Source organism: Moschus berezovskii, chromosome 12 (assembly GCF_049115385.1).
Source record: "Moschus berezovskii isolate FMDL1 chromosome 12, NW_MosBer_1.0, whole genome shotgun sequence".
Taxonomy (NCBI): domain Eukaryota; kingdom Metazoa; phylum Chordata; class Mammalia; order Artiodactyla; family Moschidae; genus Moschus; species Moschus berezovskii.
The window spans coordinates 80,832,640-80,848,797 of record NC_142471.1 but is presented as its reverse complement, the minus strand read 5'-3'; the positions used below and the strand labels follow the sequence as shown (position 1 = coordinate 80,848,797).

The 16,158-nt window shown below is 43.8% G+C and overlaps 1 protein-coding gene across 13 annotated transcripts in view; it reads left to right on the top strand.

Annotated features, from left to right (window-relative positions):
• ABLIM1 (actin binding LIM protein 1) overlaps window positions 1-16,158 on the top strand; it is a 340,561-nt gene that overhangs the window by 128,925 nt on the left and 195,478 nt on the right. For 2 of the 13 annotated variants that reach the window (XM_088842357.1, XM_088842348.1), the window contains exon 1: window positions 15,293-15,581. The exons of 1 other annotated variant lie outside the window; for it this stretch is intronic. In XM_088842357.1, coding sequence (XP_088698483.1) covers window positions 15,566-15,581 — 16 coding nt within the window. In that variant the 5' untranslated portion in view covers window positions 15,293-15,565. Of the gene's footprint in view, window positions 1-15,287; window positions 15,582-16,158 lie in introns of those variants that run through there. 10 more of the 13 variants (XM_088842353.1, XM_088842350.1, XM_088842352.1 and 7 more) reach the window with 9 other exon arrangements.

The window sequence follows — 16,158 nt, the reverse complement described above, 5'->3', positions numbered from 1 at the left end:
AATATGAAAGAAGAGGATAAACTAGCATTAGTAGCTTCTCAAGAACTTTCCCCCTCTTTCCTCTTCTCTCCTGCTCAAATGTGGGAGAAGCAAAATAAATTATTAGGTAATAAATGCAATTAGTTTTCCAAGCAAGGCAAGATAATCTGGACCCTGGGGGTGGCCAAGGAAATAGAAAGTAGGATTTGAGCTGCAAAATAGAAAAGACATACCCAGAGTGTGAGTAGAAAGAAAATATTCCAGTGAAATGAGGTTAAAAAGAAAAGAGAAGACATTTTTCACTTTATTCACGGTCTCTCTCTGCTTGGTCTAGCCTTAATGTTTTGATATGTTTCTTTGTCTTTATTTATTTAGTTTTTAGTTCTAGGAATATGGATGAGTAACTTATTTTCACAGAAAAATGTTCCCATCTAATTTGCTTCCTTGAGAATGCTGAAATGCCCCCATTGGTTTTAATTGTATGTACTTAAAAACTGATTTTACTTGAAATCAGAGAATAAGGCAATCTGTTTTATTATTTAGTATTCAGATACTTTTTCCTGGTTTAAAAATTTTTTTGATTCTTCCTAAGAGTGGCCTACCTTCATCGAAACCCCTGATTAAGCATCATTTGATCCTAGTGAATCTGGGGTGTGAGCCAGTGCTTATCATTATAGATGCCTCTTACCTTGGTAAATCAGCCACGAATCTGGAATGGCCCTGGGATGCATGACGAAGGCAGTCAATAGGAAGGCAGCCGCATAGTTTGCATACTATTCTTGATGTAGCCAGGAGAGTGGTGATTTCTTTCTGTACTTACAGAAGGTACCCCACTCAACACATTGGAGAAATCCTCTGTAGAATCAGAATTCATGGGCCCTTCAAACTATTATGTCAGAACTCTAGAAGGACTATGGTATGCCTTAGAATTCTAGATGTTTCCTAAATATGGAAATAAAATTTTGACATCAACATCTTCCTACCGGGAGTGGGAGACTGAGGTCCAGAGAGGTGAAATGACTTTCGCCAGTTCTGTTAGATAAATTAGTGGTGGAATTACATGAAGAACTGGCCTTCTTTCTCCCTGCTTAACACTACAAAAGAGAAGACCAATGGGTTATCAAAAATTGTTTTAGTTTAGTTTGAGATTCACCTCAGGTGAAACGCCTTTGAATCTTCTCAAGATGTCCCTTCTTTGGGGAAAATCACACAAATGCCCATTTATGGAAAAGTATTTACACCTTTATGCACTTTTATGCTTGGCAACCCACGCCAGTATCCTGGGAAATCCCATGGATAGAGGAGCCTGGCGTGCTACAATCCATGGGGTCGCAAAGAATTGTAGACAACTTAGCAACTGAGCAGCAACAGCAACATAATGCTTGGTTATATCTATCTGTCTGCATATCTCTCTTTGCCAACCTCATGCGACAAGTTGACTCACTGGAAAAGACTCTGATGCTGGGAAAGGTTGGGGGCAGGAGGAGACGGGGACGACCGAGAATGAGATGGCTGGATGGCATCACCGACTCTGTGGACATGAGTTTGAATGAACTCCGGGAGTTGGTGATGGACAGGGAGGCCTGGCGTGCTGTGATTTTTGGGGTCGCGGAGAGTCGGACACGACTGAGCGACTGAACTGAACTGAACTGAAGGTTCTTTTTTGCCAGAAAATGGTTCTAGTTTGTAATATATACTGTGCGTGGTGAATAAACATATTTCATACATTTACAAAATTGATATAATTCACATGCCATAAAAATATACCATTGTGTAAAATTCTGTGGTTTTTAGTATATTCACAAAGTTATGCAAACATCACCACCATCTAATTCCAGAGCATGTTCATCACCGCGAAAAACGACCCTGTAACCATTAGCAGTCACCCCTGTTACCAACACTCCCCAGCCTTTGGGAACTCCTGGTCTATTTTCTGTCTTTACGGATTTGCCTATTCTGGACATTTCCTGTAACTGGAATTACATAGCAAGTGACCTTTTGTATGTGGCTGCTTTCGCTTAGCATAATGTTTTCACAGTTCACTGGTGGTGTAGCATGTATCGCTACTTCATTCCTTTTTATGGATGAGTAATATGCCAGCAAATTTGGAAAACTCAGCAGTGGCCACAGGACTGGAAAAGGTCAGTCTTCATTCCAATCCCAAAGAAAGGCAATGCCAAAGAATGCTCAAACTACCGCACAGTTGCACTCATCTCACACGCTAGTAAAGTCATGCTCAAAATTCTCCAAGCCGGGTTTCAGCAATATGTGAACCGTGAACTCCCAGATGTTCAAGCAGGTTTTAGAAAAGTCAGAGGAACCAGAGATCAAATTGCCAACATCCGCTGGATCATGGAGAAAGCAAGAGAGTTCCAGATAAACATCTATTTCTGCTTCATTGACTATGCCAAAGCCTTTGACTGTGTGGATCACAATAAACTGTGGAAAATTCTGAAAGAGATGGGAATCCCAGACCACCTGACCTGCCTCTTGAGAAACCTGTGTGCAGGTCAAGAAGCAACAGTCAGAACTGTACATGGAACAACAGACTGGTTCCAAATAGGAAAAGGAGTACGTCAAGGCTGTATATTGTCACCTTGCTTATTTAACTTATATGCAGAGTACATCATGAGGAACGCTGGGCTGGAAGAAGCACAAGCTGGATTCAAGATTGCTGGGAGAAATATCAATAACCTCAGATATACAGATGACACCACCCTTATGGCAGAAAGTGAAGAGGAACTCAAAAGCCTCTTGATGAAAGTAAAAGAGGAAAGTGAAAGGTTGGCTTGAAGCTCAACATTCAGAAAACGAAGATCATGGCATCTGGTCCCATCACTTCATGGGAAATAGATGGAAAAACAGTGGAAACAGTGTCAGACTTTGTTTTTTTGGACTCCAAAATCACTACAGATGCTGATTGCAGCCATGAAATTAAAAGACGCTTACTCCTTGGAAGGAAAGTTATGACCAACCTTGATAGTATATTAAAAAGCAGAGACATTACTTTGCCAACCAAGGTCCGCCTAGTCACGGCTATGGTTTTTCCCGTGGTCATGTATGGATGTGAGAGTTGGACTGTGAAGAAAGCTGATCACCGAGGAATTGATGCTTTTGAACTGTGGTGTTGGAGAAGACTCTTGAGAGTCCCTTATACTGCAAGGAGATCCAACCAGTCCATTCTAAAGGAGATCAATCCTGGGTGTTCATTGGAAGGACTGATGCTAAAGCTGAAACTGCAATACTTTGGCCACCTCATGCGACGAGTTGACTCACTGGAAAAGACTCTGATGCTGGGAAAGGTTGGGGGTGGGAGGAGAAGGGGACAACAGAGAATGAGATGGCTGGCTGGCATCAGCAACTCTATGGACATGAGTTTGAGTGAACTCCGGGAGTTGGTGATGGACAGGGAGGCCTGGCGTGCTGTGATTCATGGGGTTGAAGAGAGTCGGACGTGACTGAGCGACTGAACTGAACTGAACGTCCCATTGTAAGAATATATCACATTGTATTTATTCATCAGCTGATGGACATTTGGGTTGTTTCTGCTCTAGGCTATTAAAAATAATGCTGGTATGAACACACCTATACAACTCTTTGTATGGACATAAGATGTATGTTTTCCTTTTTTTGGGAATATCTGAGGGGGATTGCTGGGTCATATGTTATCACTATTTTTTTTTGTTGTTGTTGTTGGTTGGTTTTGGCCATGTCGTGTGGAATGCAGTATCTTAGTTTCCTGACCGGGGATCAAACCTGCGCAGTCTGCATTGGGAGCAGAGATTCTTAACTGCTGGGCCTCCAGGGAAGTCCCTGTTAACTCTGTGTTTAACTTTATGAGGATCTGTCAGACTGATTTCCCCAGTGGGAAAACACTATTTTGCATTAAAATTGACCTTAATATAATTTCAAATTAAGTCAGAATTTTTCCCCAAATATGAAATAACCAATTTTCTCTAAAGTGAAAAGTTTCATTTTTACATTCATACCTGTTTGTACCTTAATCTTTAAAACCTTATATATCCCTATAATTTTTAAATGTTTACTTATGTATTTGGCTGCGCTGTGTCTTAATTGTGGCATGTAGGAGCTTTAGTTGTGTCATAGGAACTCTCACTTGCTGCATGTGGGCTCTAGCTTCTTGACCAGGAATAGAACCCTGGTCCACCTGCATTGAGAGCACAGAGTCTTAGCCACTGGGCCACCAGGTAAGTTTCTATCCCTGTAACTCAAAGGTCTGCAAACACATTACGTAAAGGAAAGTAGGCTCTTTACTCGATGACATTAGTTAGCTGGTTTTGTTATTCCTCTGCAGGTGCCTTAGGATAGCCTCCAAATTTTGTTTGGTTGCTGTTAAAAGATCTTTCCTCATCCAAGTTCTGCAGCCATAGATAGCAACCAAAATGAATCAGAGGATGTCAGAGATGTTCTGACTCACAATGCCCAGAAAAATCCCGCTCACAGAGGTTTGGATGTAGTGCAGTGGAAAGGGAGAATTCTCATGGCACAAAAGAGGCCTCTGGGGATAAATATGGGAAGAAAATTAAAATCAAATAACTATTAAATTAAAATAGTTAGAGCCACTGCCAGCAACCAGCTTTCTCCCTTTCTGCCTGGCCCACCCCAGATCATGCTGTCAGGTCATTTTGGACGTCACGAGAATATTCTAGGCTATTTGACCTTTGCTCTTAGTGCGGGACAATTCCCAGTTCTGTTTCCTATCACTCTTTCCCCTGAAGTGCTATCATGTGACCCTAGTATGCAGCTGCATGGGTTCATCTGTTACCTTTTCCTCGGGCCAGACTTGTCCTCGAAGCGACACTCCAAATCTGTAACCACCTGTTGCAGGGGTGCTGGCTACTTAATAAATAACTGCCCTGTTGTTGACATCATCCATTGCTGAAATATTATCATTGGTGGAAATACTATGTGATGTTACTTATTTTTAGTAATACTTCAACTGAACTTGAACTTGCATAGATCATGGTTCAGTTGGTCTATTTTAACAGTTGAAAGAGGATGCAGGTAGGTACTTTCAACAAATTTCTTGGTTTCCTCTTTTATATGGATACCAGGAGTAGTCCGGTTCATTTTCTATCTGTAGCAACTGGTGAAAAGATGCCGAGCTCAACAAACTTTCTGTAACTCCTCCTGTATTTTGGGAGGACCATGTTCTAATAATACTTGAAACTTTCTCTATCTTTTTTGCTAAATGGCAAGCATTTTTCAAAACTTTGTAGCATTTTCTCAGTATTTCTGATTCCTGTCCCTTTCTACCTCCTTTTAAAGCTATTTCAGGACTTGTGCTACTTGTCTTACTAGAATGTAAGCTCAATGAGGGCTTGATTCAGGCATCTTTGATCTGTATGTCACTGTCAACTTTATGAAGCTTTATGAAACTTTGTGTATTGTAGATGTTCAGTAAATGTTTTTAGCATAATTAGTGAATTGGTGGTAACTTCTTTTCATTCTTCACTGAATTTTGCCCACTTTGCCTTCAACTGTATGATGTTATGACTTCATACTGTTTTTGTAGCTTCCTTACTTTTTTCCATGTGTAAATTTAATAGTCAATGAAAGTGAAAGTCACTCAGTCGTGTCTGACTCTTTGCGACCCCGTGTACTATACAGTCCATAGAATTCTCCAGGCCAGATTACTGGAGAGGGTAACCTTTCCCTTCTAGAGGGGATCTTTCCAACCTGGGGATTGAACCCTGGTCTCTGACATTGCAGGCAGATTCTTTACCAGCTGAGCCACAAGGGAAGCCCAATAGTCAACGAAGCATGTTGGCAAATGCTCAACACTCTTAGTATGTTTTATTCAGGAATGGAAAAATATATTGTGGGATCCAGATCCAATACCAAGGGAAATTTAAATTCTAAATATTTCCCTTCCTGTCCTCCCTCCAATCTCCCCAAACCCCAACAGATCCTATACATATGCAGAGTGTTTCTATCTTGCTGGGGGATGGTGAGAGGGGAGGAAAGGAATAAAACTACCTTCTATACTGCTTTCAGAAATACAGCCAATGTGGCATATGGCATATAGTACTAGCACAGTCTTTGGTGGAATTGTGGCAATGTGAAACTATTTAAATTTTAAAATGAAAGCCCAAGTATATATGGAAATACAGTAGAATAATATTATAAAATGACTCATTCCTACAGAACTTGATAAATTTCATAAATCACATCCTTCCCCCTAAAATATAACTGCAGGCTTAAAAGGCACTTAGGGGCATATTGATTTATGAGGCAGTTCTTAGCTCTGATCCCTGTAACCAGAATTAATCCAAGTAGCCTTGTTTACGTATTTAAAGCAAGAAGCACTTGAGCACAGTGTGTGTGCATATAAATTCATTGTGTTTGTACAAAAAATGATCTAATTAATCACTGGTTCTCTTGAGAAAAAGATCATGTGTTCTGTCTGATGAGCAAATTTGGTCTCTTCAGGGTATTATTCTAGAATCTGTCTCTACCATCTAAAGCAAAGGACTAGAAAGTAATCAGTGGATCAGGACTAATTTTTCTTTCTTTTTAAGCATAAAAGTATAGATAACCTAGATTTTCTTTTGTGTTGAAGCTCTCCGCCCTCCAATCAGACCTGGAGACAAGGATTCAAGGACAAATCATATATTTGAAAGATGATCCCAGGAAGCAATAACAGGGGAGTGAAGCCAGTGAAAGGTGAATTATCAAGCTAGTTACCAGTGTGGGCAGCCAAGACTTAATTGGTTGGAAACTCTGGTAGACAGTGTAGATACACCCCAGGGATGTCCCAGCCAAGGGATAAGGAAGCTGGGGTATTTGTCTACCATCTCCCCATCAGTCACTGATGGAAAACTGCTTCCAGGGGCGTTAACTCACTCACTGCGATGTTTCCAGGAACCAGGTTTGACTTTTAGAAGTGAATGCCAAGGAGACACCGGCATTCAAAAGAAGGAGGAATCGGGGACTTCCCTGGTGGTCCAGTGGTTAAGACTTTGCCTTTCAGTGCAAGGGGTGCAGGTTTGATCCCTGGTCTGGGAGCTAAGATCCTATATGCCTTGCGGCCCAAACACCAAAACGTAAAACAGAAACAGTATTGTAACAAATTCAATAGAGACTTTAAAAATGGTCCCAATAAAAAATAATAGGAGGAGGAATGCATGTGTGTAAGAACAGACTCATAGCAACCCAGAAAGTGCTGAGCAGGCAGGCCTCAGGAAGCATAGGATTCTAGGCTGCCCCAGGACCATCGGTTCACTCCCAGTCTCTTCCCACCCCATTGGCTTCCTCTTTAACTCCTCAGGATTTTGGTATCTGCATGTCTCTGGGAAGCCTGTTGCTGCTTGGTCTTACTTGATCTTTTAATACAATACTGGCTCCTGCCTGGGACTTTTCTATATGACTCTGAGTTCGGATCCTCAGGAGTGAAAACCTGATTGACCCAGATCCCCTTTCTCAAGATAGGATATACCTTGCAAGAGTTTGGCCAGCTGAGAGGTGGGTTCCCCCTGCCTCATCCAGCGTCCACTTGTGACCCAGTGAGCCACGGCCACGGCATGAAGTCATCTTGCCCAGTGCCCACTCAAAAGAGGGGACAGATGAGGAACGGTGAGGGCAAGGAGCCCCCAAGCCGCTTCTATCTGTGGGATTTTCCAGGCAAGAATGCTGGAGTGGCTTGCCATTTCCTCCTCCAGGGGAATCTTCCGAACCCAGGGATCGAACCCACGTCTCTTGCATCTCCTGCATTGGTAGGTGGATTCTTTACCATTGTGCCATCTGGGAAGCCCTGCCATTAAAAGTTCTACAGCATAAAGTTTTTTTCCATTATTCCATAGACTCTTTCTCACCTTGTCAAAGTGTTTTATATTCTACCTAATGTTGTCCTAAATAAAGTAAAATTTTACATTGTTGACATGAATTTTGACCTTTCTTGTTTAAGCTATGCCCTGCTCATTTTGAATGCAAATATAAGAGGACTGAACTCATTTGTGGAATCACTGAAATTGCACAATTTATATTTCATAGATTGTAGAGGCTTATGTATTTCAATCTTTCCAGAAGTGTGGGAATTTTGCACTTGACTAGCTCAACTATTTTTATTTTACTTTTTGGATGCATGCACTTTCTAGGGCATGCTGGGGTCGCAATCCACCTTAGTGTTCTTGCTTGGAAAATCCCATGGACAGAGAAGCCTGGCAGGCTATAGTCCATGGGGTCACAAAGAATAGGACATGGACTGAGCCCCTGAGCATGCACGCAGGAATGCTATTCCTTGAGGATGATCAGAGAGGGTGGATGATGGAACTGCATCCTAAAAGACTTGAGAGTGTGGATCTGAGTACAACATCTTTCCCTGTCCAGCCAAAGATGAGCCCAACAGGACAAGATGATGCCATTCAACTGCAGACCCTATCATAAGAAGTCCAAAAACCGATGAAGGATAAAATATCAGGAGAGAAGATCATTTTATAGAGGCAAAATGCAACTTCATTTTCTTCTAGAAATGCCAAAGAAGTTGATACACAAGTTGAGTGCATCTTGACTAAAAAAATGTGTGTGTGTGTGTGTGTGTGTGTGTGTAGCTGGGCATAGGGAAAGGGTGACTCTTTTGTGACCTCTCTGGAAACAAAGACCCAACAAAGCAAAGGGAGAGCCCATGGGTTTGGATTCTGAAAAACCTGTTTCCTCAAGTGTAAAAAAATATTATTTTATCCAGTTGTTAGGAGGATTAAATGAGGTGATAAATGATTGTAAAGAGACCAGAATGGTGGCTGACACATAATAAGCTCCAACAAAAGTCGTAATTAACTTACAGCTGATTCACACTGTTGTACAGCAGAAACTAACACAACATTGTAAAGCAATTATACACCAATAAAAAATTAAGTTGTAAAAAAAGGAAGAAAAGAAAATTAGTACGAAGTAAGGACACGATTGAACGACTTCACTTTCACTTTTCACTTTCATGCATTGGAGAAGGAAATGGCAACCCACTCCAGTGTTCTTGCCTAGGGAATCCCAGGGACGGCGGAGCCTGGTGGGCTGCCCTCTATGGGGTCGCACAGAGTCGGACACGACTGAAGCGATTTAGCAGCAGCAGCAGCAAGCCTGGCATAGATAACTGTTTCTTGGGGGTTGAGTTTGGGAATTACTATAATTTAACCCCAATAATAAATGTGTTAAAAGAGGGGAAAAAGTGGTATTTAGGAGTAGTTATAAAGGAGATTTCATAAAATGCTACCTGGTTAAGTTCCTTTCAACTTTTTTCTCCCAAAGTGAATTACTGGTTTGCATCTTGGCAATTACTTTCAAGCAGCCACTAAATTGATTTATGTATGAGACTGAATTTACTTTTAATTTACTTGAATGAGATTTCAGAGTCAGTCTTTTTGGTATCAAAATGAACACTTAGCCAGCATTTTAACCTACTGTGGTAAGTCAGTGACATTTGCATCTTAGAATTTATCAAATGTCGTGTGCCTACTTTGTGCCTATCACTATGTGAATTCAGATATTCACATGCGATCTCGTCCCTCAGAGAGCTCACCTTTTGCAAAAATAGACACATAAGTGCTTCACTGCCGTGTCATCATATTTGGAGCACTAATAACGTGCGTGTGCAGTGCTCACACAAATGACACGCGTGTGCAATGCTCAGTCTCTCAGTCGTGTCCAACTATTTGTAACCCCAGGGACTATAGTCTGCCAGGCTCCTCTATCCATGGAATTTTCCCGGCAAGAATACTAGAGTAGGTTGCCATTTCCTACTTCAGTGGATCTTTTTGACCCAGGAATCAAAACTGCATCCCCTGCATTGGCAGGTGGATTCTTTACCTCTGTGCCACCTGGGAAGCCCCACTGGTGACAGGAAGTACCAGAAAGAAGAGGGTGTTGCTAGGAAATGCATCCCAGCTTCAGATGATAGTAAATAACCATTTTTCTTTCCCAGTACTGTATTTCTACCTGGAAAATATTAGGGAAAAAGAAAAAGCTAATAATATTGGATTGGCCAAGAAGTTTATTTTGGTTTTTCCATAAGAAGGTATGGAAGATCCAAGCAAACTTTTTGGCCAATTCACTAGTAAATTGTTTGGGGAGAAAAAAAGGCTTTTTCCCAAGTACTTCAGGGCTATTTCTGTACTTCTTGTGAGCTTCTCATGTGCCTGAAATTAGGCTAAAATTCATGAAACTCTCTGTACTATCAAAAGATCCTTTGAATTCCAGTAATTATTCCCAGTACACTTGTAGGAAAGTGACTGATTTTTATATTCCCACTGCAGTTAATATCTATAGTGGATTATTTATGGAAAGTTTTAAATACTCTTCCCTAGTGGATCAGATGCTAAAAAATCTGCCTGCAATGCAGGAGACCTGGGTTCGATCCCTAGATTGGGATCTCCTGGAGGAGGAAATTGCAATCCACTCCAGTACTCTTGCTTGGAGAATCCCATGGACAGAGAAGCCTGGTGGGCTATAGTCCATGGGGTTGCAAAGAGTCGGACACAACTGAGTGACTAACATGTATTAGTGATTTTTCTTAAGCTGCAATCTGTTGCTTAGATCCAAACTCAGAATTGACTTCTGAGAAAGACCACAGAGAAGTTTGGGATACAAATGTAAAATTATTCTACTTGAAGAACTCATGGAAAACAACTTTGCTGGGCACCGATTCTGTGAGATTCACATGGAAAAAATCCTAAGAATTCTCCATTGAAGACCTAGGAGTAGGATCAAGAGGGATCAGACATTTAGGAATTTGTGTCAGACTGTAGGAAACTTTGGAATCGTTACTACCAATAAATTTTCATGAAGATTACAGCGAATGTCATGACAGTTATTATTTCAGCCTACTGAGAAGATGGGGGTTGTTTTTTAGATGGGGCAGCATGGGCTATAGCTATGTTTGTGAATTACATGTTCAATCACTTTCGGTGATACAGGCCAGTGTGCTAGGCCAGTCAGTGGTCCTTCATTACTTAAGGAGCTGGTGGTGCAGCTGAAGTCTTATCCAGAAAATCTGAATCTTCAGACCTTGTATGGGAGCAGGTGTATGCATTTAAAGCACCCCTAGTGTTTTTCTCCCTGGAGGTCTGCAGACTGCGGTCTCAGGAGTCTGGAAAAGTACGAAACCCTCACAGCCTCATTGTGGACATCAAGCCATTATTACAGGAGGATAAGTCCATCCCAAATGGTTTGCGCTACTCAAAAAGCTATTTGTGTGACTGTCCTTTTATTCTATTTTTCGGGGAAATATTCATTGTTGTTGGGTCGTTAAGTCGTGTCCAACTCTTTGTGACCCCCTGATTGCAGCGTGCTAGGGTTCCCTGTCCTTCATATCCATTGGAGTTTGCTCAAACTCATGTCCATGGAGTCGGTGATGCCACCCAACCATCTCATCCTCTGTTGCCACCTTCTCTTCCTGCCCTCAATCTTTCTCAACATCAGAGTCTTTTCCAATGAGTCGGATCTTTCTTAAAAAAAACGAATAAACATAGGCACAATCTGGGCACGATCTGCTAAACACTGGACATGCCACACCAACACAATCCAATTTGTAGGAAGGCGGCAGTATGATTGGACACACATCATGGCAGACTTTGAAATGTACCCACGGTCTTTTGAACCTAATCTGTAAAGAAATAGGTAGCTCAGGTCTGAGACTCTCATCACATCCCTTCAAAGGCTCAGATTCCTTACCGTGGCCTTCTGAACCTTCCATGACCTGCCACTGAGATCTTAGCTTGAGGCTCTCCCTAATCCTTGTGAACACTGATCTTGATACCTTCTTGCCCCGTGTCTCCACTTGGAATGATCTTCCCCTCTTTGTTCATTTGGCCGCCCTGTTTTGCCCCTTCATTCTTCCTAGAAGCCTCTGCTGACCACCCCCCCCGCCCACCAGATTTGGCTCAGCACTGCCCTGCCTCCTGCGTACCGGCTTCTGTCTTAGCACCTTCCTAATCATGTTGAGTACTTGTGCATGAGCATCTCCTTCACTTGATGGTAAGCAGCTCCTGAGCAGTGATCTCTCTCTTCCTGCTATGGTACAGCCAGCCCTTGGCCTGGTGTGCCATTGATGCCCCATAAATGTCTGCAGTGAGATTGGTAGATGTAAACATTAAGTAGAAAGCAAATAAGAAACTCATTCTCAAGTTTTCTTTCAGCCAGATGCTGCTAGAAAGAACTTTGAGCACTCTTTTGCCAATGAGTCCAAAGCTTTTGAGGGGTATCTGGAAGCCTGGGCTCCTGGGGACCACGATGGAGGGGTCTAGAAATTCCTGCCTTGTGGATGCATAAGCCACAGGAAACCCATGACTCTGTAGAGAAGAGAGCAGTGTGGGCGTGGACTCCATCCAGCTGCTTGTTTTCTCGTCTTCACATTTCCCTCTTAATTGACTTGGGCTTCCCAAGTGGTGCTAGTGGTTAAGAAACCACCTGTCAATACAGGAGACATAAGAGATGTGGGTTCGATCCCTGGGTTGGAAAGATCCCCTGGAGGAGGAAATGGCAACCTGCTCCAGCATTCTTGCCTGGAGAATCCCTAGGACAGAAGAGCCTGGTGGGCTACAGTCCATAGCATTGCAGAGAGTCAGCTGAAGCGACAGCACGCAGGCAGGCCCTGTGGAAGTGATGTTCTCTTGAGTTTTTGCCAAGAGTGGCTGTGTGCTTACAAAGCTTTTCTCTCCAACAAAATGGTTTCTGTCCTTTGGTCACTTGTGGACAACCCTGCCTTCATTTTGTGAGTGAATGACAAGGCAGCAGTAAGTCAGTTTGAGAGAATAGAACAACAGATGAACCCACGGGTTGGTGTCTATATTATGAAGTCTTATCTCATCTGAGTGGAATGAGATTGAGATAAGTCCTTTGGAAATCTTCTCTAGAAATAATAATAAAAAGTCCTGTCCTCTTATGAGCTGTACAGTTTTTAACTTTTTTCATTTATTTTGCTGCACTTCTTGTAGCTTGAACTAACTATAAAGCACAAAATATCTGTGCTTTGCTTCTGTTTTCAAAGCTCTTAACTATTTGGCCCTGAAGCAAGGAGACAAAAATAATTTGGTTTTACTCTGCCACATTCCAAAAATAACTGTAGTAATATCCTCTTTGGTTATCTTAAAAGTATAGCGTGGAGGCTTTTATCCCAGAGTAGCAGTGTCTGCCTGTTGGGGGTGGGGGGGACCTTAGCTATATGACTGTTATTTAGCAACTAAATGCTGGTGACTCATTCACTTTGACTGTGGTACAGGAAAATTCTTTCCATGGAAAACACAAGAGGGAGGGGGGGTAGAAATCTCTCTGAACCACTGTGTAGTATTTTCCTTTGGAAAAGGCTCCTCTGAAAATGAATAGGCACCAGCTGTTACTCTGCTGGCTTAGTCCCCAAAGCTCCTGGAGAGTCTTCCTCAACTGGGCTTTCTGAGCAGTTCATCCACAAAGGTATACAGGTAGGCTCAGAGCTGCAATAAGGGATCAGTTTGGTTAATAAACTAAAATCTCAGGATTAAAAACGGTCACCTGAATAAAACAGAAATTGAACTCACTGCACTCATAGTATCTGGAATATTTATATGACGATTTGGTTTGGACTAGAAACCCAACGGTGTTTTCTGTCGCATTTCATTAGGAAGAGAGGGAGGGAGAGGGGCAGACAAAGAGAGAGTTCTGTTCCCTTAGCTTTGCACCGAATGGCATGAAAGCCTTGGGGAGAAGTGCCTCAGTGAGGTGCTAATCTATTTATGCAGCCAAAATATAATAAAATAAGTTCACCTGCGAGTCTCACAGTACCAAACTAATTCTAGCTCGCGGAGTTTCATTTTGCTTGTCAGCATCTCCTCGAGGGCTCTGGGGGTGTTAGGGATGGGGGAAGGAGACTGTGCAGTGCTGACCGGGAACATCTGGGGGGTTGAAAAGGGCTTCTTTTCCTGCTCCTGAGCCCTGCCCATCCCTGAGGTCGCCCTGCTCTCATGCTAGGCTCTTCTTTATGAATGGAGGTTAGAGAAGCCGCTTAAAGGCTCTTCAGTGCTTACTCTCCAGCTGGCCGCTGACTTAGGAAAAACATGACCCTTTGGGGCTGCGATGGGGGCAGGGAGGGCTGTGGGAGAAGTTTGTGTCATAGGAAAGACGACCCAGGGGTTGGAGGGGCCTTCGCCCTTTCTTATAGGCGGAGATGCCCAGGCTTTAAATAGTAAAGCCCTGAATCACAGATGTAGGAATGTCACAGCCGCTTGAGCTCTGCCACTGTAACCCTGCAGAAAACCAGCCCCGCCTGGTGTCATCTCAGCTCTAAACAAGGAGGCAACGATGAGGCAGGTTGCCTGACTTCATTCCTTTCTGTTACCGCGGCTCTCTTAGACCCAACACGGTACAATATTTGCAGTAAAACAGTCTAATCCTGGCCTGTTCTGGTTCTGAAAGATGCGTGGTCCATCTGCTGTTCTCCCAGAGCAGCAGCATCTGCCTTTGTGTCTCTTGCTCATCACATCTCTCCCACACGGTGGGGAGCCTGTGAAAGATCTGGGTTTGGGAGACAGGTGCTGGAAAGGGGTGGGTAGGCGGCTTGGTGACTCCACCCACTGGAAGTCACCTGCTCCTGCAGACAGACCTGTGCTCCTGCGGGTCAGAAATTGAAAGCCAGGATCAGGGTTAGGCTGGTGAGGGACGTGGGTGTGACTGTTTACCCTTTGCTTTGTGGGCTGGGAGGGCTCCTCCCTCGCACATAGGGAACCAAGGGGGCTTGTCTAGAAAACACTAAAGAATCAGGGAGAAGGGGAAAGTCAGAACTCTACCTAACAGGATAAGTCAGATTTTTACTTTGATCCTGGATTTGATCCTGGATGAGGGACTGAAGCCTGAAAAAAGCCTCTTCCCAGGCTGCCTCTCATTGTCCCAGTCTGAGCCCCTCTGCTCTCCACCCCGCACCCCCGCCCCGTTTCAGGTAAAGTGGGACAAGGGAAGTCAAAGGTGATTCATTTTTCATTATCATTGAGCCTCCAGGACCTTAAAAGTTGAAGGAAATGAACTTGAAGTCGTCACTCGCATTATTTTTCTGCTAAGGCTAATTTTATTGATTCAGTTGGTCTGAGAGAAGCTGAATCTGAGAGAGCAGCAGTTATAGGAAACTAATAAGCTACCCATCGACTAGTCTGACTTACCGGAACAGTCCCTGTCTGCCCCTCGCCGGCCCACCCACCCCTCCTGGCAATCAGTTATCAGACCCCGGGAGGGGGCCGGTGCTCGGGGATCATTTTGATGCCCGTTCTGCCGGCGCGAGGAACGCTACGCGGTGTCAGTGACCAGAGCTTAGGACACTGGAATTTTGCATTTGTTACAGCAGCAGCTGTAGCGAGTGGCTGCGCCGGCCGAAGGGCAGCGTCCCCGAGCAGGGCGCGGCCACCACTTGGCGGCGATCGCTGGGGCGGCACCCGAGCTCGGCCCTCGAGATGGGGGCGGGATTTTAGAAAGAAGCCCGGACTCGGCGAGTGGATGGCCGGGCGCTTCCTCGCAGCCTCTGCAGCAGCCGATCCGTCTGCCCAGCGGCGCTCCCACTCCTAGACTTTGTTCCTGTTTCCTCCCGCGCTGCTCGCCCAAGGCACCGGTTACCATGGTGAAGGAGACAGGTAATTATTAATATCGACCCCTGTGCATGGCTGCAGAAGTTGCACTGGTGCTGCAGGGCTGGGCCACCTAATGGGGAACGATCAATGGAAAGCCAGGCAGACATGTTCTGGGTGTGAGAATCTGTATTGTGAAGTCGGGGTTTGCATAGAGCAGAGACTTACTTCATTAACAACCTTTCATTTAGCCTCGGCGCGTCCCAAGAGCATTCCTATTTCTGGAGTGTTTGCACAGCCGAGCTCCCAGGGCGTGTGTCTCTTTTGATTGCTATTGCATTTGGAATTTTTGGTTGTGTTTGAGACTTGCCTTCCTGCCTTCATCCTAGACTTCACCCTTCCTCACTTACCCCCACCCAAATCAATAAATTAATGAAGATGTGTAATGAAAGGGCCCTTCTACCAGGTCTAGGCTGTGTTGGGACCTGCCCAAGCTTAGCTCAAAGTTCCAAGTGGTGGGTCTTTAAGGATCCAGGTGTGCCTCTCTAATAATCTGTCATTTCAGCGGCATCCCTAATCACTCCTCTAAACACCTTAAAAGATGGGTTACATGTCAAGGGCAGCAAATCATGTCTTCAGAATG